The sequence below is a fragment of the Belonocnema kinseyi genome, chromosome 10, assembly GCF_010883055.1.
Source record: "Belonocnema kinseyi isolate 2016_QV_RU_SX_M_011 chromosome 10, B_treatae_v1, whole genome shotgun sequence".
Classification (NCBI taxonomy): domain Eukaryota; kingdom Metazoa; phylum Arthropoda; class Insecta; order Hymenoptera; family Cynipidae; genus Belonocnema; species Belonocnema kinseyi.
Window position 1 is genome coordinate 76,671,698 of NC_046666.1, and position 20,233 is coordinate 76,691,930.

The 20,233-nt window shown below is 33.0% G+C and overlaps 1 protein-coding gene across 3 annotated transcripts in view; it reads right to left on the minus strand.

Moving 5' to 3' along the window:
• LOC117182306 (ly6/PLAUR domain-containing protein 6B-like) overlaps positions 1–20,233 on the minus strand; it is a 224,124-nt gene that overhangs the window by 25,921 nt on the left and 177,970 nt on the right. For all 3 annotated transcript variants that reach the window (XM_033375453.1, XM_033375452.1, XM_033375451.1), the window contains exon 3: positions 9,350–9,508. In XM_033375453.1, the coding sequence (XP_033231344.1) occupies positions 9,350–9,497 (148 nt within the window). In that variant the 5' untranslated portion in view covers positions 9,498–9,508. The remainder of the gene's footprint in view (positions 1–9,349; positions 9,509–20,233) is intronic.

Consider the following 20,233-nt stretch of genomic DNA (forward strand, 5'->3'; position numbering starts at 1 on the left):
AAAATGTCAATTAGGTTGTTTGAAGTATGTTGTAGCTTTTCAAAATTTCAACAAAGTTGTTGAAACTTGTTTTGCATCTAACTCAGATCCAGACTTCGTAAAATATATAAATACATGTAAAAACAGCTACTTAGATTTAAATATTTCAATAACTCTTAAAATACATATTGTTTCTTTTGACGTGGAAGAATTTTGTACAAAAATGATACGCGTACAGAGTTGATAAGAATAACTCAGATTATGGAAGACAATTATTGGCCGCAATGTGCGAGTTGAACTCTCGCCATGTTTAGTTTAAACGAAATTTATACAGAAAGTTATAAAATAGATTTGTTACTTAAAAAAAGATGAATATTTGTTACAAATTAATTGTTTCTTGATAATTTATATATTATTTAATTTATTTGATGTTTTTATTAATATGTATTTAATTTTTTTATAAAAAATGTAAAAAATAAGTGGATTAAAAATAAATAAAAATTATAGTTAATCTCATGCGAAAAAATAACTTTAAAAAAACCGCGCAATGAAATATTTTAATTTTTATGGATGTGAATTCAGAAAATGTCCCTTTATAACAACCAATTGACAGATATTTAGTATTCGAACCTTTCAATTAAATTAAATCGAAGATCACCGTTGTTTTATTGCAATATGTCACATTCAGGTAGCCTTTTTTCCTCGCTTATTTCATGTTTGATTTAAATAACTTCTGACCAGGACTAACGAATAACCTTTTTGCAAACTTTTACACACGTGAACCCGGTTATACATCATAGTCACGGACTAAGTCAAACGAATTATGAGATTAGGATATTATAAGTCAATCCAATACGATGCTTGAATCCTCCTGGGCTGATGTTGTAGGTATACAATTACGAGCGGCTGCGACTGTTTAGGGTGACAACAGTCAGCTCTAGATGATTTCTTAAAGTTTATCAAAAAACATTTCTGTGGCGAAATGTAGTCACAGGCTTATACTGCCCAATATGTCGAAGGCATTTTTGGTTAGAGTTGGATTTTTATTTGATCATTTTGCACGAGGCTCTCCCGGTATATATCATCAATCACGGACGCATTTTTATAATGCAATCAAGTGATCTGATGAGAGCAGTCTGCCCAGACATATTGGACAAAGACTGGTTTTTACCCCATCATTGACGGACTGGGTTGCAGTCAAGTACACGATGGGGGGATCTACAGCTTAAGGTGGGTTCCGAATTACCAGAACCTCGGTAAAGGTAGATTGAAAAATTTCCAGAGGTACCGGCTCAGGGATCGAACCCCGGACCTAATATTATTATTATTATTCTTCAAAGCTTTTACTCAGGTGAACCCGGTTTTGCATCATAGCTACGGACTAAGTCAAGTGAGTGATGAGATTAGGATGTTATAAGTCATTGCAATACGATGTTTGAAAATTCTTGCGATGATGTTGTTGGTATACAATTACAAGCGGCCGCGAGCCAAGGAGGTGACAACAGCAATCCTTGGATGCTTTCTTAGAGCTACAATCTGCCACTCTACAGGTTTTCAGTCGCTTACTTCCTGATGGTCTAGAAAGTTTCTTACAATGCGACCGGTGTTTAATAAAACCGCCTTCTGAGCTGCTTCCAATACCCTACTGACTCCTAAATGTTCAAGATGTTCAGTGCATCTTGCGTGCACATTATCTGTAGCGGCAATCACAATAGGATGTATAGATGCATGATTCACATTCCTCCATATGATTTGTACTTCATGCCTTCACTCGTTATAATTGTGGATCTTGGTTGTATAGGTTGACTCTTACACCTTTTTTTCTCGCATCACGATGCCAGGTCGATTGGCTGGATATTAATGATCCGTTTGGATAGTAACATTCCAATATAAGATGTAATCTTCGCTGTTTAAAACGGGCATTGGAATGTATCTATGGAAATGTATCCATTCTTTTAAGACTCCTGGGTTGAGGGCAAGTTGTTGATGTGTAATGCCTGCTACATCATTATGTCTGTGCGTATATTCTGTCTAAGCCATTACGCGACAGCCATTAATAATGTGCTCGATGGATTCGTTGGTATCTCCATATAATCGGCACCGTTCAACCGTATCCTGATGTAGCACGTGTTTGTGATAACTCCTGGAACTGACAAACTTGTCATGTATCGTAATGATGAATCCTTCCGTCTCTGGATTCAGAACACCCTTTCCTATCTAAATATTGGATGCCTCACTATCCACTTCATGTTGATCTAACGTTTTGGGGTGCTTACCGTGGATAGCTTTCTGCCTCCATTGTATTTCTAATTCCTTTATGGTTTCTGCCTGATATGCACGACTCCATCTGAGGAAACACTCAAGAGCATGCAGTCAAGATCCGCTTTACGGATGGTGCTGTAAAGCGCAACATTTCGTTTGCTGTTAAAATAGTTCTTCAACTGTGTAATTTGTGACTTACACAGTTTTTTGACATCTTCAAAGCCCCTACCCTCTATATGTCGTGGTAGAACTACCATTTCAATCGCTGAATTTTTGTGGTGCATTAGTTGCTTCGTCATTTCTACGCCGACGATTCTGTTTAACTTTTCAAGGTCTGTATTAGACAACTTGATGAGCCAAAAGGAGTATGTGAGTGTAGGGATGGCATATGTGTTTATTGCCCTGATTTTGTTTGCCGAGTTGAGAAAACTCTTCATAATTAATCTGGGACTCGTAGTGAAGGCAGTCGTTAGGCTTGTCTTAACTATCGTATGCTGAATACCCTTAGATCCAAGAATACCCAGATATTTATATGATTCGCCTGCAGCCATTACCTTGATGTCATTTCCGAACTCATTCTCTAAGTCTGCGGTCTCTAATTCCCCTCTGACTAAATGCACTGTTCTGAATTTATCTAGCCCGAACTCCATGTGGATATCATTGGAAAACTGCTTTGTGACATCGATTACTTAATGCAGTTTCTGGGCTGAACTAGCGTACATCTTCAGGTCAAGGGGTTTAACGCTAAACAGAACCATAGATCACTGAAGGAGCCTCCTTGAAATATACCAGTCGTAATGCGTATTAATCTAGTTATCCTTGATTTTCCATGATCAAAATACTTGATTCTTGTACCCCAGAGTTTGATCGCATGACATGGAAAGTCAATAATGCGTGGGCAGATTTTGTAAAGTTTTAAGACTTCAAGCAAATAGTCAGGCGACGCGAAAGAAAACGCTTGCTTGTAGGCAATGTATGCCATGTGTAAGTTCCTTTGATGCTTACGAGCTTGTGTCATGATAATAGCGTCGATAGTGACTAGATTTTTACAGCCTCGTGAGTCATCGCAATGAGAATATACCTAAGCTGCAATGATAGCTATAAGACATTTATAAATTGTTGAATGACAGGCTATCGGTCGAAATTCAGATGGATTTTGAGCGTCTGGTTTTTTGAGTAACACATACATAGTACCCTGGAGCTTAAAGCCGGGCATCAGATCTGGGTGTTCAATGATCAGGTACTTCTACCAGAAGTGCACCATGTCCAAAGCTGTGATGTTTGTCAATTGCATTTCAAGACTATTGCTTGCCCTTTGCTTCTACAGTTTGAAACACACAGTGTTCAAATTGCATCTATTAATATTTCCCCAAACACTTGACCAGTAGTTTGTCATATCATCCAATTAAGGGACTTCGGTGTCTTGTTGGTTATTTTACTTTAAGCTCAGTTCACTATAGAACCTTCTTTCATCTGTCTGAAAGTTTTGATTTTGTTGGTTTCGTGCACTACTTTTCTTCACGGACGCAAACTAACAGTAAAAACATTAAGTCTCTGTCGTGAGAAGTCCATGATCTCATCCAATATTGCTGGTTTTAATGGTCTCGTTGTGCCGAAAGTGGATCATTTTAGTAACATAGTTTATCAGCTTCCTTGTTCTATTTCGCTTTTTATATTAAGTTAATCGACCCAATTTGAACCTGACTTTGCTGAGATCCATATCCAACCTGATCTTTTATGGTAGATCTTGATCCCTTGCTGGGAAATAAAATGCATTTGCAGGCCTAGTTTTGCGGCCCAACAAACTAACGGTTGCCACAGCTGCACAGTATACAAGTGTTTGCACCTCTAAAGAAGTTTATGCTACGTTCAAATACATTTTGGACAGAGACTGCCTTAGTGTTGGTTCTACATATCTGAACTCTAGTAAAGCATGACCAAAATTCATTTCAAGGTGCTGTAGTTTTTCTTGGATTTCGTTATGAATATAGTCGGTGTTAATATCCGGATGAGATTCTAGTGCATCCGGTAAATGATGTTCATTATCCCTGGCACCTATTTCTTCAGTTTCAATCAAGTCTTCATTGTCCACGCTTTCCAAGGCGAGTTCACCATTAGGAAGCTGCTGTTCCACTTCGATTTTGATAGCAGCTATTTCAACAGCTGAAAGCAATCCGTTTACAGATATTGAGCTTTTCTGATCTGTCCGATTCTGCTTATTTATTTTTGTGGCTAGCTCTGCGTATTTAAGTCAAAAGAGTGTTTGATGTTCTCTCGTCACACTCTGCCCACATTTCTCTGCCAAAGAATAATGGCGCATAACATCTCTGTTCATATGGTATGTCCATTTTCTTCGCTGTTTTTATTGCTGAACCTCTGCTTCTGCCTCTGGTTATATGAGACCATCCACCTCTGGAGGATGTGGTGGTGTTGGATCATCTATCGGTTGAGGAAGAACATCAATTGCCTATGCTTGACCGTATGACGCAGCTTCCTCTAACTGATGTTCATTGCCGTCGTTTTTCCACGCCAAATCAACCTGTTATTTGATCTCCATTGCTCTTAGTGCGACTTTCTGTATATTAGGATACTTTGCAGAAAATTGCATTCTTAAATTATATCCTTTTTCCATTTTCGTTTCAAATTTCGCACTCACGTAATAGAGACGCACCAATTCCTCTTTCATTTTAGTATCCCAATTGATGCTCACCCACGGTATTTCTGTCGAGGTGGTGTGCTGCAAATAGCTTAATCTAGCCAAAGTATCCTCAGCAGGCACACTTGCTGCTCCACTGCTTACCGTTTGACGCAGATGTTCTTGCTGGCCAGCTGTTTGATAAGTGAGATCTGCCTGACAATCTCATTTATGGGTTTTGGTGTTATACTTAGTCCCTCTCCTCTTCGTCTTAAGCCTATCTGGCATGGGAAACCCTATCAGTAGCAGCGCTACCCCTAAGATAGCCATCAAAGTCATGAGAGGAGAGCTCAAACCGTACCGCGACACCATTTATTTATGACGAAAATATGACAAAAATATACTTTAGTACTATACATTTGGTGCCATTGTTTTCTTCTAAACACACAATGAAGTGACGTTAGCTGGTGATGAAGTTGCAATGCATGATATTTGATCTAATGAATAAAATATTGAAGCTTTCATAAAAAAAAGTTACATTTACCGTTGTTCAGGTACGATAAATTGTACAAATATTATGATTGTAACGGTGACTGAGGCTACCCGACACTCTTTTTCATAGTCCTTTTCGGTCCTTACGTAAATCACCTTTTTTCTGGTATAATTATTATTGAAATAACTGCTTTAAAGTTGTTAGTAAAAGCTTTTCGTCAATTTCGGCTGGTTTATTAAAAATTCCTCACTGCCAGTCGCGCAACTTTTGCATCATGATACACGTGTAGGCATATCAAAATAAAATGATATAAAGTCATCCGATTTCATTGTGCGGTCTGCCTTCGGGAATGCTGCCATTTACTTTACCTTGATACACTTGTTTCGTTAGTCGTTCATCTGGCATTCTCTCAACATGCTCAAACCATCTTAACCGATTTCTTTGCCATGTGTCAACTAGTGTTTTTTCTGCACGACACGCTTTGAGAATTATATCGTTACTCACTTTATCCATCAGAGTTTTCCCTCATATTATGCGCAGGAATCTCATGTCAATTGCGTTAATTTTACTCTTTTCTTTTTCTTGATAGGTCCATGTCTTTAAACCGTATAGTACATTCGATACACATATATAGTTATGTATTGCCATTTTGTCTTTATTTCAAATATTTTTTACTTCTGATAAGGGGCCTATCTAACTCCTCATCTATCTTTCCGTCCCTAGTAAATGAGCTACCAAGGTATATGAATTTTATCAGATTGTTGAATTCTCTTATCATTTAATACAATCTTGTATATTGTTTTCTCACTCTTTCCTTCGAATACCATAGTTTAAGTTTTATTTGCATTAATGCTGAGGCCCAGGCTCTTCATGCTTGCATCAAGTCTGTTTAAGATTCTCTACAAGTCTTTGGTTGACTCTGCCATAATAACCTTATCATCTGCGAACGCTAACTTACGTAACCCTACTGTTTCGAAATCTACACCTTCTTCGTCGAAAATGGCCATTCCTGAACACTTGTCCATTAAGAATATAAATAGCCATGAAGACATAACGCATCCTTGTCTAACTCCTTGAATAATATCGAAACAGTCACTCAATTTCCCCTTTACCCTGACACTCGCTTTGCTACCCGTATATATTGTTTTTATTGCTTGTAGGAGCCATCTATTGACTCCGTACTCTTTCAGGACTTCTCAAAGTTAACTTTTAACTACCTTGTCTAAAGCTTTTTATAGGTCAACAAATGCACAGAAAACTATTTTTCCTATTCTGAAACTTTTTTCTGTTATCTGACCTAAGCTGAATATTTGATCCCTACATGACATTCCTGGCATAAGCCCAATTTGGATTACCTAAATCTTTTCTTCTTTTATTTCAAATCTGATTTTGGATTTTCGAAATCAAAATGGCGGTTCCGATATGCCGCATATAGATTATTAGAAATCTTTGGACCTTAATAAAATTGGTGTTACTTAGGGTTTTGAGGTCGCTGATTTGAAATCTGATGTGGGATTTTGAAAATTCAATTTTCCGGATATAGATTATTAGAAGTGTTTGAACCTTGATAAAATTGATGATTATTAGGTTTCTGAGGTAGCTGATTTCAGATCTGATGCTGGATTTTCAAAATTCAAAATAACGGATCCAATATGCCGGTTATAGATTATTATAAATCCTTAGACCTTGATAAAATTGGCGTCACTTAGGTTTTTGAGGTCGTCGATTTGAATTGTGATGTTGGATTTTCAAAATTCAAAATGGTGGATCCAAAATGCCGGACATAGATTATTAGAAATGTTTGCATCTTGATAAAATTATTGATACTTAGGTTTTTGAGGTCGTTGATTTCAAATCTGATTTTGAATTTTTAAAATTAAAAATGGCGGATCCAATATTCCAGACATAGTTTATTAGAAATGTCTGGACCTTGATAAAATTAATGATGCTTAGGTTTTTGAAAGTGCTGATTTCAAATCTTATGTTGAAATTTCGAAATTCAAAATAGCGGATCCAATATGGCGGGTATAAATTATTCAAAATATTTGGACCTTGATAAAATGGGTGGCACTTAGGATCTTGGGTTCGCTCAATCGAAATCTGCTGCTGGATATTCAGAATTCAAAACTCAAACATTTTGGTTTGATTATTCAACAATTTAGCTGCACTCTTTTTTCTCTTCTGACTAAAAGATCTTTTTTGTTGAAACGTCAACTCTTTTGTCTTTTAGTTTTTAAATTCATCACCTTTAGTATAGATTTTAAGTTTTTTGGTTAACAACAAAACTTTTTAATTAAAAATTAATCTTGCTTGATTGAAAATTGAAGGATTTGGTTGAAAATTCGTCTACTTTTATCGACTTTAACTGTTTTTTATTTGAAATTAAAATCTCTTTTGGTTGCATATCATCTATCACATTTCATTGAAGAATTCATATTTGTGGTTGAATTCGACTGGTTTGCATTTAATATTGAAATTTTGTTTGGGTGAAATTTTAGTTATAATACTCAACCGTCTTCTAAAAAATTCGTTTTTTTGGCTTGGAATCTACTATTTCATTCGAAAAGCAACTGTTTGATTAAGATTTATTCTTGTTTGTTGTATAATAATTCTAACATTTGGTTGAAAATTTATCTTTGTTGGTTAAACATTCAACTGTTTGGTTAAAAATTAAACTGTTTTGGTAAAAATTTGTCTTTTTGAATCGAAAATTAAATTTTTGTAAAAGAAAAAGTCTTGGTTGAAAATTCCCTGTAATAAAAAATGTTTTTTTTTAGCTTATATAGTTAACTATTAGGTTAAAAATGAAATTATTTGTGGTTGAATTTATCTAATTCTATTTGTATAATAATTCGAACATTTGGTTGAAATTTCATCTTTGTAAGTTGAAAAGGCGATCATTTTCTTGAAAATTGAAACTTTTGCTTGAAAACTGAACTATTTTGTTCTAAATGGAACTGTTTGTTATTAAAATTATTCGGTTATTTATATTCGGTTAATTATCGGTTTTAAAAGTAAATTGCTTTTTAAATTATTGGCTTTTTAGTTTCAAGGCTCAAATAATTTATTGGAAATTTATCTCTTTTGAGGGAAAAAATCGTTTTTGGTTGAAATTAAACGTTTTTCTTGAAACTGCAATATATTTTGACATAAAATCTTAAGAATTTTATATTGAATTGAATATGGTATTCGTAATAAATTAGTTTTGTTTGAAAAGATTTATTCTTCTACCATTCCTCTAGCCACAAGCAAAATCACTCAATTTCCCTTGTTTTTGAGATCATTTTAGACTGAGAAGTATGTTAAATTATTATGTTTATGTTTTTTTAGACATTTATTAAATTAAATTGAAGAACAAATTTTGACTTAAAAGTGACCGTGGGTATTGGTATTTTAACTTCACCATTGGGGGAGGGGGGGGGTGAAGCTTTGTGTGATGGTTTGTGTAAAAGTAGGGGAGGGGGTAAATAGTATATTTCGATACGTGAGACCAAATGAGCGGTTTGCTCACTGCGAATGTGAACCCGCCCATGAGGCCTCGTGTATCGAATATTTTTCTTTGCAAATTATAATACAATACCTGCGATTGCCTATTGCTTACAGACATCGAATATAATATCACCGACCGAAGATATCATCTTTGCGTGGACCCATCAAGATATTAAGAAAATAACCGTTTACGATGCTAGATGGCACTAGTATTAAAAATGGACAGAAAAATGTTTTGGTAACCATGGCAAACATTTTGCTCACCAGTAAAGGCATTTTGCTCACCGATGTTGGCGATTTTACTTATTTTGTCTGTAAATGGTGACCAAACAAAGATTCTGCATGTATGTGCAGAGAAAAGTTTATTGAAATAAAGTGACGTAGTTTTTGAACGGCCCCTAATATGTAATAAATAATTGATCAACATTTTAATTTCAAAATCATCGATGCCTCGGTGGATAGAATGGAATTGAAAGAATTAATAAACTCACGATAGATATCCTCCTCGTCAGCAGCAGTTGCTTTCAGGCCGTTCTTCTGCTTCGTTTCGTCCTTCCCGTCCCCATTTTCGGAGACGACGTTTCTGCCACACGTTGTTTCCGCAGCCAGGAGCAGCCCGACCATAACCCACGTGATCATTCCTCACATCTCTGCGAAAAAAAGGTTAAATACTTGAGAGAAAACACACTCAGCTTAATGCACTAGTATACGATTAAAATTGCTGGAAAGTAGGAAATGAGTGGTACCTTATTCAAGCGCACGCGCTTGGAATAATAAAAAGAGTTCTTAATTTAAATTGCAAGTGGAAAAAGAGTACGAGAAACTGGATAATGAACCATTGTGTTTCTCTTCCTTGCTTTCTCGTTACTTTAATAGTACAATCTCTGCAGACTAAGTAAAAATAAAGTTTTGAATATACAACAATGATAAAATAACAAGAAATTAGAATTTTCTTTAAATTTCGGGACTTAGAAATGTTCCAAAGTTTTTGTCGATATAGTTTTGTAATTGATATGAATGTCGGTTTCAGGTAATGGATTCGAAATACGACAAATTTAAACTTAGTTAAAGATATTCTAGGAAAGGGTATGAATAACATATATACTATTAAAAGAATTTGACAACAATGCCGTACCTTCATGTTTCTATACACATTAAATGCGAGTTGATTAATAGTTCCCCGAAATATCAAAGTGATATGCAACGCTTTTATACAGATTCGGAATTTGTAATTTGATTAGCCGATTGCACATCAAAATGATCCGATTCGCAGATCAATTGCCTGTCATAAATTTCTATGAGTAGCAACTGTTGAAGGTCAGTTAATATGCAAAATCTAGGTCATAACCGTCCACATGTACACGCAATTTTGTAAACTGAGCTTTCACAGCACTTTCCTACATTTTTTAACGAAAAATCATTAAGTTTCGAATAGCACTTAAACTATGTACAACTTAAACTACTTAGAATAAATCTAAAGAAACATTTTTAAAGGTAACAAAAATTCGAGGCCCATCATATTCATAGCCCAATGTAGGAAAATTGGAATTTTTCTTTCACCCACAAATTGAAAATTCTCTGAAAGCTTCCTTGTTGGTTCTAGGAGGTTGTAAAGCTTTTAGACTTAATAGGTGAAATTGTGTAAGTCCATAGAAACACCTTTAGAAAGAAAAAATGGCTATAGTTGAATATTCGTTTTTTTGTTTGTTTGTTAACAAATTAATTTCTTTTGTATGAAATTTTTATTTTTTCAGTTGAAGATTGATTTCATCTTTTGTTGTTTGAAATTCAACTGTTTGGTTGAACATTCATACTTTTTGGTTAAAATCAACTGTTTTTTATTCAAAGTATAAAGGGATTAAAGTTTAACTTATTTCTGAAAAGATCATGTTTTTTCGAAGATACATGGTTTTAGTGCGAAAATTCATCCCCATGTTTAAAATTAAAATTTTCAATTTTTCCTCGCAATTATATCTTTTTACATTCTCAGCAAGAGAAAATATTAAATTTGTGTAAAATTTGACCCACCCTCCCCGTTCTTGTCAAATGTCCACGTTTTGAGACCCCATGAATCCAAAAAACAGGTTTTTACGAATAAAACTGTCTCTCTGTGAATGCGTGTCTGTGTGTTTGTGCATTTTTCTGTGTATGTTTTCTTGTAGATTTTTAGTTTGTCAGCACGATAACTTTCGAAAGAATTGACAGATTGAATTGGCCTTTGGTATAATCTTTAAGTGTCCTAAAATAAAGTTCAATCTCGTTAGCCAGCCATTTTGGATAAAAATTCAAAAAGTGAGCGTATTTTGAAAATTTTTGAGACAGCTTTTTTCAAAATTCAATCATTTTCTGTACGGATATTCATAGTATTCAAATAGGCGAACAATTTATCCCAATTACTTTTTTCATAAAATTAAAAATTATGAGAGTTATAGCATTTACAAAATTCCAAAAAAACACATAAAAATGAACCTTTTAAGCCAATTAACGGACGATATAAAAGAGTGGCAAGAAAAGAAATAGTTTGATTTCTTAATGCCCTAGAAGATTATCATAAGAACTTTTTGAATTTTCTTGATAAATCAAAAAATAAATTTTAACAGCATACAAAATAATGTTACATGTTTTCATGCAACATTTTCACAGTATTTTGAATATTCTCAAATATAATAATGCATTTTAAAAAAATATATATATAAATAAAAATAAATAAATAAAACATTGGAAATGAACAAATTTAATTTATGGAAAAGCGACAAAAGTTGCAATAAAACGTTGTATAACCAAATTTTTTAAGAAGAATGCGCATTTTTTTAAACGGGACAATGAAATTTCGTCTGTTTTAAAACCAATACGAGTGCGAAGCACGAGATACGTGATGAGAATGTGTTCGTTAAAGTCAAAGGAGCTTTAACAAAAGAAAATTCACAATCACCAAATTACTTTTTTCGATACTTACACCTTTAGTTTTAAAAAGTCTGTGCAAAAAGATCGAGCGCGAAGCGCGAGATCCAACAGTTGCGCGCCCCAGGCGCGCTTAAACTTGCGAGGGCAGTGCATGTTTTTCATGTTTTTCATCTAAAAAATTTGACTACAAAAGTACTGTTTTTAGTTTAAAATTGATCAACTTGGTTGAAAATTTGCCTTTTTTAGTGAAAAATTCAATGAATTTGTTAAAAATGCACTATTTTAATGAATATTTTGTTGATAATTCTTAATTGATAATTGATAATTCTTTTTTTTGTCGTGTATTTAATTATAATTCATTGAAAGTTAGGACTTTTCTTAAACATTTATTTTTTAGACGAAGATTCACCATTTTAGTTTAAAATTGATCTTTTTAATTGAAAACTTTACTATTACATTTTTTCTTAAAAATTCATATATTTAATTTGAGCTATAAATATTTGGTTAAATTCAAATATTTGGTTAAAAACTCAACTACTTGTTTGAGAATAAGATTTCTTTGCTTAAAATTATTATTGTTATTTTTTGAAGTAATGTAGTTACGTTAAACTATTTTCTTGAAAATGTACCGTTTTATTTAATAACTTTGGTGAAAAAGCCTACTATCATATTTTTGGTTGAGCATTTGTCTTTTTTTGGTTTAAGATTTTATTATCTGGTTGAAGATTTAATTATTTTATTGAAAACGCAACAGTTTTGTCAAAAATGCTTTCAAATTTGTGGACTACAAATGTAAATTTTCTTAGAACATTCGCTTTTTTGGCTTGAGAATTCAACAATTTAGTTGAAATTCTTTACCCTTGACTGAGGAATCTTCCTTGGTAATTTTTGGTCATTTCTGGATCCAAGGAAGTTGTAAATCTTCCAAAAGTGGAAGTATGAAATATATGAATCTAAACTCTAAAGAAATACAGAAAAAATTCCAAAGCCATAGAGATTCAATAATTTTGGATTTGCAAACGTAGATCATTTTGATCTAAAAATATTTATTAGAATGACATGCAACAGTTAGACAGTTTGGGGCCTACTGTGTGCGTTCTGTTAAACTACGACAAAATAATTTCAAATAATCACCTAATTTTTGTAAAATGCCTTTTAGCTGAAAGGGATTTTTCAAATTCTCTATAAACAAACTGGGTGGCCATGGAAATCTCAAATCGAGTAGTTGCAATAGCATAAAAAGAGAGTGATGTTATGTCCCACTACAAAGAAGTTCCATATAATAGTATATTTTAAAACTTTGGATAATCGAAAATAAAGATGAGAGAGAAACTATTACCTTGCCATGTGGAGATTCAACATGGAAGTCACTAGTACAACAAAAGTTAAGTGCGGCAAGTAGGTGTTTTTAGAATCGCACCAGACTTTTGATTCAACGAACGCTTTCGCACCTGAGTTGGGAAAAAGTATGCCGTCAAGCAATTTTTATGTATAGAATTATTAGTGGGGCCATTCACTATATGGAAACTGGAACTTGTCTTGAGTAATATCACAAAGTGCCACCTGCATGCTTATTTTTTAGAACTTAAGAATATGGTGGGATTAGTTTTAGGAGTGCCTCGTTTGTACAAAGTGACAATAAGAAAGTCACTCTATTTTAATTAAAATATTCGAAACTAGATAATATAGATTATAATTTTTGTTCGGAAGTTATTTCAATATTTGTCAGTTAAGAAAAGCGATTCATGTTCATCTTGACACATATAACTGCAAGAATTTGTATCGTGTTATCATTTAGTAAATGCAGAAGGAAAATGTAAATACAAAAAAAGTACCTGCAGCTATACTTACGAATACGCCTAGGTGTACTCGTGAGTAGCTGAAGGTCCATTTTATTCAATTTCATAAAACATTATAAATGTTTAATCAATTTTTGGTCATACCCGTATGGAAAAATGTCCGGACAGTCTGGTTACAGGTCTGGCCCAGCTCTTGATTTATCCAGACGGTCTAGTCTGGAAGAACTAATCTGGCTCAGGTCTGATGCCAGTCTGGCTCAGATTGGACTTTATCTAGACCGTCTAGTCTGGAGGGTCGGTTCTGGCCCATGTTTGGCACTGGTCAGCTAGCCAAGAACGAAAAAATCATAAGTTCCATCAGAACATTTTTTTGACATACTATACAAATATTACAGGGTGTCCAAAATGATGAAAAATTAGAAATTCAAAGTATAAAAACAAGCCTTTTTTTATCATTCCGACAGTCTGGCCTGGTCCAGGTCTAGCGCTGATCAGCGAGCAAATAGAAAAAAAATCTTAAGTTCCATCGCCAAATTTGTTTTTGACGTACCTTGAAAACGTAACTGAGTGTCTGAAATGATGGAAAATATGAAATCACTGTGAAAACACGACTTTCCTTCTTATCATCTTGAGAGTTTGGCCTGGTCCAGGCCTGGCGCTGATCAGCGAGTCAAGAAAGAAAAATCTCAAGTCCCATCACCAAATTTTTTTGGATGTATTTTGAAAAAGTTACAGGGTATCTAAAATAATGGAAAATAAGGAATTCAAACTATGAAAACACGACTTCCTTTTTTATCATCTTCACAGTCTGGTCTGGTCCAGGCCTGGCATTGATAAGCGAGCCAAGCAAAGATCTAAGTTCGATACAGTAAATTTTCTCTTACATTTCAAAAAGTGAGAGAGCCTATAATGAAATTTTTTAAGCTAAAAAAGCTTATAGTGAAATTTTTGTATCCAAGTCATTGAAATAATCAAGTTTTCCCGAGTAATTGTAATTCATGGCTTAGCCATCGGCGTGCAGATCTTGCCAGTTGACGTACAACTTGAAGTATTCTGACAGTGCTTGACTCCGACCTCCCGGAAGAAGTGCTAGTTTTTGTCGATCAAGTTTCACAAATTGTCAAAATTTCTTATTATTTTCCGAATAATATATTAATCCAGCCATTTTCTTTACAATTCACAATGTAATACCGCATACATGACGACAATAAGAGTTTAATATTTCATATACAACAGCAGCGTATCCATTTAAGATATTTTCGTAAACTTAAAAAGAAATTTGTCTTATTTGAAATTATATACAAATTATAATTTTATACGAATTTAAAGTAACTATTAGCCTTTAAATGAATAATTTTTGTTTAAAGATTTGAATAAAGAAATTAGGTTTAGATTAAATCAAAATTTGAATTCCCTTTTACCATCAAAAACTGAAATTTAATGAGAAAATTTTTTAGAAATTGAAAAAATGACAAAGCCCAATTATTAAAAAAAGAGAGATGTTAATATTTAAATTTAAAAGGTTAAACGGTGTATAGGTTATCGCTGAATTTGAAAGATTGTTAGAAATTATACAATTATTAATTTAATATCTTTAAGAATGAATAATTTTCAAACCAAAATGCTTTCCAAGGTCAAAGATTTCAAATTGAAGTACTCCAAATTCAGAATCTCGAAAATTCAATTAAAATATAATATTGGTGAATGACCAATATTCAAAATTGGAAAATGCCATCTGCCAAACTGAAAAGAAAAAAATTAATACCGGGAATTATTATCTGTACCACGAATTATTTAAAAAAAACTAAAGTGGAATATCTTACTTAATGTGTGATATCTTAAGCATACTTGGTAGGTTTATAGAACTCAATAATGTACAAAAACTGTAGGACTTTGGAAAAAATGGATTGAAAATTGAAGAATTTCGTTATGATCGAAATTTCATAATGCAAAAAAGAAACTCGGTCCACAAAAGTCGTGTACAGTCTATACTTTTATTCCTACGTATATAACATTTTTACTATAACAACTCGCTTCATGATTTTACATATTAATCAGGACGAAATAAATTTGCAATTGTAGCCGCTGAGAAAAGAAGATTGAAAAACGTGATTTATAAAAGCAGACCGAGGTAGAGTGTTGACGCTTTTACCAAATAAACTCAATTTTTTTTACAAAAAGTTTTTATCATGTTCTGGAATTAGTTTACAATGCATTTTAAATATATTTTATGATACTTCAATTTTTTTCTTTTTTTAGTAATTATTTACCAAATATTGGCATCAGTCGCTTCTGTAGCCAAATCAACCTATCGATTTCGATAAAACATATTTTGTAGTTAATTTTGACATTATCAACAATTTACTATTATGTACATCAATATGCTTCAAGGCCCAAAATCAATTGATCAATTTCTATAAAATTTTGGATAAATCTATGTGTGCAAATTAAAGGGTAGTTACTGTGGCAGGGCGCTATTGTTTCGAATACTCTTCATATGAGATTTTGAAGCTTTCATATTTCACCACGCGAGAAGGCTACTTGTTAGTTTATCCTCTGGAATATCAATTTATTTTATTCATCAAACAAAAAAATGGTTTAATAAACTTATTAATTAATCTAATTCCTTTTATTAAAAAAAACACTTACTAAGAATTTATTTTATTCCCTGATGATAATACAGGTTCCTTGACAAATTTAACTTGTAAAACCCGGCAAAATAATGCGTGTATTTCTGGAAACGGGCTCTTCTTTTTTATATCTCTTGTAGCTTAAGGGAAAAACACTCGACTGACAATCGGAAGTTCTATGTTTCGATTTGCATCGAAGCGAAGGAGAAGATCCTTTTTTAGAAAAAAATTTAATTTTGAAAATGTTTAATTCATAACTCCATCTGGTCTGAAAAAACGTTACGAATTTCTGTTATTCTCTTACGATAATACAGGTTCCTTCAAAATTTGAATTTTTAACACCTTGGAAAAATAATGCGTGTATTTCTAAAAAGGATTCTTCTTTTTGATCTCTCTAGTAGGTTAAGGGAAAGTCACCTGACCGGCCATCGGATGTCCTGGGTTCGATTCGCAGCGGAGCGAAGGAGAAGATTAGAAACAAAATTTATTTTGAATGTCCTTATTTCATAGCTCCATCTACTCATCTAGTCTGAAAAGACGTTAAGAATTTCTGTTATTCTCTGATGAGAATACAGATTCCTTGAAAATATGGATTTGTAATACCTGGCAAAATAATGTGTGTATTTTTGAAAAAGGATTCTTACTTCGATCTCTCTAGTAGCTTAAGGGAAAGACACCTGACCGAAAATCGGAAGTTCTATGTTTCAATTCGCATTCGAGCAAAGGAGAAGTTCCTTTGTGATAAAAAATTCAATTTTGAAAATGTTTAATTCATAGCTGTATCTAGAATAAAAAGACGTTGAGAATTTCTGTTATTCGCTGATGAGAAAACAGATTCCTTGAAAAATTTAACTTGTGAAACGTGGGAAAAGAATGCGTGTCATTCTAAAAAAGGATTCTTCGTTCGATCTCTTTAATAGCTTAAGGGAAAATCACCCGACCGTACTTGGCTTCATTTGTCTGATTTTGCAACTTTGATTATCGTTAACATAATGAAATAAAATATTAAAATACATGTAGGTACTCCGCGGAGTTTTTTCATATGTAGTTTTTTTGTTCGAATAAGTATATTCTTTTATGAAATTGCCACTCAATTGATTAGGCCCATATAACAACTTTGCACTTAGTAGTGCAATCATTTCGCTTACGACGGTCGAGATTATAGGACTCTGTAGTGGTTTTCTAACTCTTATCGTATTTCCCAAAAAGTTCTACGTAGAGACTTCTGAGAGCAAAACAAAAGATCCGTATTGCGGAGTAAGTAGAACAAAATCCGGATCTAGAATTACCGCAATCTCTATGCACGACTCGTTTAAATCCGTTGGAGCATCGACCACGAATGCACAGTGCACACACTAGACTAGATGCTAACGGATCGATAAATCTCGTCTCCAGTTTTCTATCGTTTCACCCTATTCGGCTGAGTTGATCAAAGTTCAATTCGCTGGACCGATTGGCCTATCAAAACCAGTCCATGGACTTGGTAGAATCGATGGATTCAACCAACCCATCTATCAGTGATGCGGAAAGAGAACCAGAAAATCAGGCAACGTCTATGGAATCAAAGAACTTAGACACTGGATTCAGAATATCAAGAGAAGCATTTCTTCCCTCATCTCAAATGCATAGAATATGTCAGTATCTTGGGATCGTATTTCATTTTGAGGTATAGGTAAAGGTAAACTAATGAAAAGCAAATTTCAAGCTTGTCCTGGAATTACAGGAGTGATGGTAGTCTTCAATCGATAGGGCATTATTGTTGCCTCTATCTTGCTACCACCAAAATTGGTTAGAAACTGTTTCAGTGGAGGAATTATTATACATATATAATCGACATCTGAATAGATCAAGGATTTCTGTATCTATGATGCTCACAATCAGTCATACCATTATGGCTTGAAGAGTTTGTAAGAGCTGTGCATAAATCACGTAAGGCTATTTTAAGAAATTTTGAACCACGTACCCCTCTTTCCATGAGTCTGTGAGTTTTGACAATAACTAGCCACCTATTTTCGGTAATTTTTGCAGACTGAATTTTGTTCGTGAATTTATTTAGGGGTTATCTAAAAATAACGTAAGCTGATTTGGGGGGAGTTGTTCCACTTTTCACCATGTACTTGAATTTTTAACCAACAAAAAATTAATTCTCAACAAAAGCTGTAATATTTGATATTATAACCAAGAAAAAATTTGCATTTTCAATCGAGAACAGTCAAATTGAATAAAAAAATACGAACTTTTAACAGAATAGATGAATCCTAGACCAAAACCGATTCATTTTCAACCAAATAGTTACATTTTCAACCAAGAAGACACCAAAAGAGACGAATTTTCATAGGGTAAGGACGGATTTTCATCAAGAATTTAATTTTCAACGAAAAAAGATTTTTCGGCCAAAAAATAAAATAATTTCGCCCAAAAAATTGAGATTTCAGGCCAAAAAGACGAGATTTCTAACAAGAATGCGACTTTACAACCAGATAGTTTTTTTTTCAACAAAAAATTAACTGTTAACAAAATACCTACATTTCTAACTAAATAGTTTAATTCTCTACCAAAAAGATGTATTTTGTTAAAAAATTTAAAACAGGTTACTTTTCAATAAAAAACTAATTTTCTAAAAGATAAGTTAAATTTTCTACCAAGTCCTTAAATTTTGAAGTCAATAAGACGAATTTTGTACAATACAGTTGAATTTTCTACCCGAAAATATAAATTTTTAATGAAAAAGTTTCATTCAACCAAAGAGATGTATTTTCAATTTAAATTATGAAACTAAAAAAACATCATTTTTAAGAACGTAGTTTAATTTTCAACCAAAGAATTTAATTTTCAAAATGAAAATATGAATTTTTAACGTAAAATGTAACAATTGACACTCCAACCAAACAATATAAGTTGAATTTAACCATAACGAACGGATTTTTAACAAATAGCAATGTTAATATAAAAAGATACATTTTCAAACAAAAATGATAGTTAAAATTTCAGTTGAAATAATTAATTTTTGACAAAGAAATAAATGTACAACTAAAATAATGAATCTTCAACTAAAGAATAAATTTTCAGCAAAATAGTTCAAGTTGCGATGAATTTTCTACAAAAAATTTAAATTTTTAACCCTAAATTTCAAATTTGTAACAAAGAACTTAATTTTAAACCAGAAAAGATTAATTTTTAACCATACAGCTGCTAAATTAACCAAAAAAGATCAAATTCTTGCAAAAAAGTTAAATCCTTTAACCAAAAAGATGAACTTTCAACAAAACCGTTAAATTTCCAACGAAAAAATATTTAATCTTAACGAAATTGTTGATTTTTCAAAAATAGAATAAGATTTTAAGCAATGTAATAACATTTTCAGCAGAAAAAGATGAATTCTTAACAAAAAATTTAATAGTCGGCTTTTCAACCAATAATAAATAAGAATTTGGATAATTTATACACTTAAGTATATAAACTGGAATTTTTTCTTAAAAAAAAAGTTAATTATAGATCAGATTAAGGCCTTTACCAATGAGTAGACGTTTCATTTTTTACAAAAAAGGTCTTTTCCTGTTAAATTATTGATTTGTAGATTCCTATTATATCACAACTATTTTTCGTTTCGTGAATTAATTTAAAAACGTTTTAAGATTCACTGCGGTCTGTTTTTCAACCAACCCACCTCCTAATTACATTTGGGATGCACTGATAATGAATAATATTTCATTAACAGTGAATTTATATTTATTAATATGTCTGTTTTTTATTTTTATGTTTTTTTTGGGCAGGGGGAAGGTCAATTAATATCTCAAGGTATCTTCTATGGGAAGAGGGGGATTTAAAATGTCATAAAAACACTTAAGATGTTTCTAATTTTGTAATTGACACATTTTTTCCTTCCACGAATTTCATTACAATGGTAAAAAATAATACATTCCAAATTTCATCCGAATCGGTTAATGTACAGTCTGTCAAGTTAAAGCGTGGGTGGCTTTACTCGCAGTCGGTAAGGTGTATCGACATGATTTTGGTGTCAAAATATTAAGAAGAGCTCCCT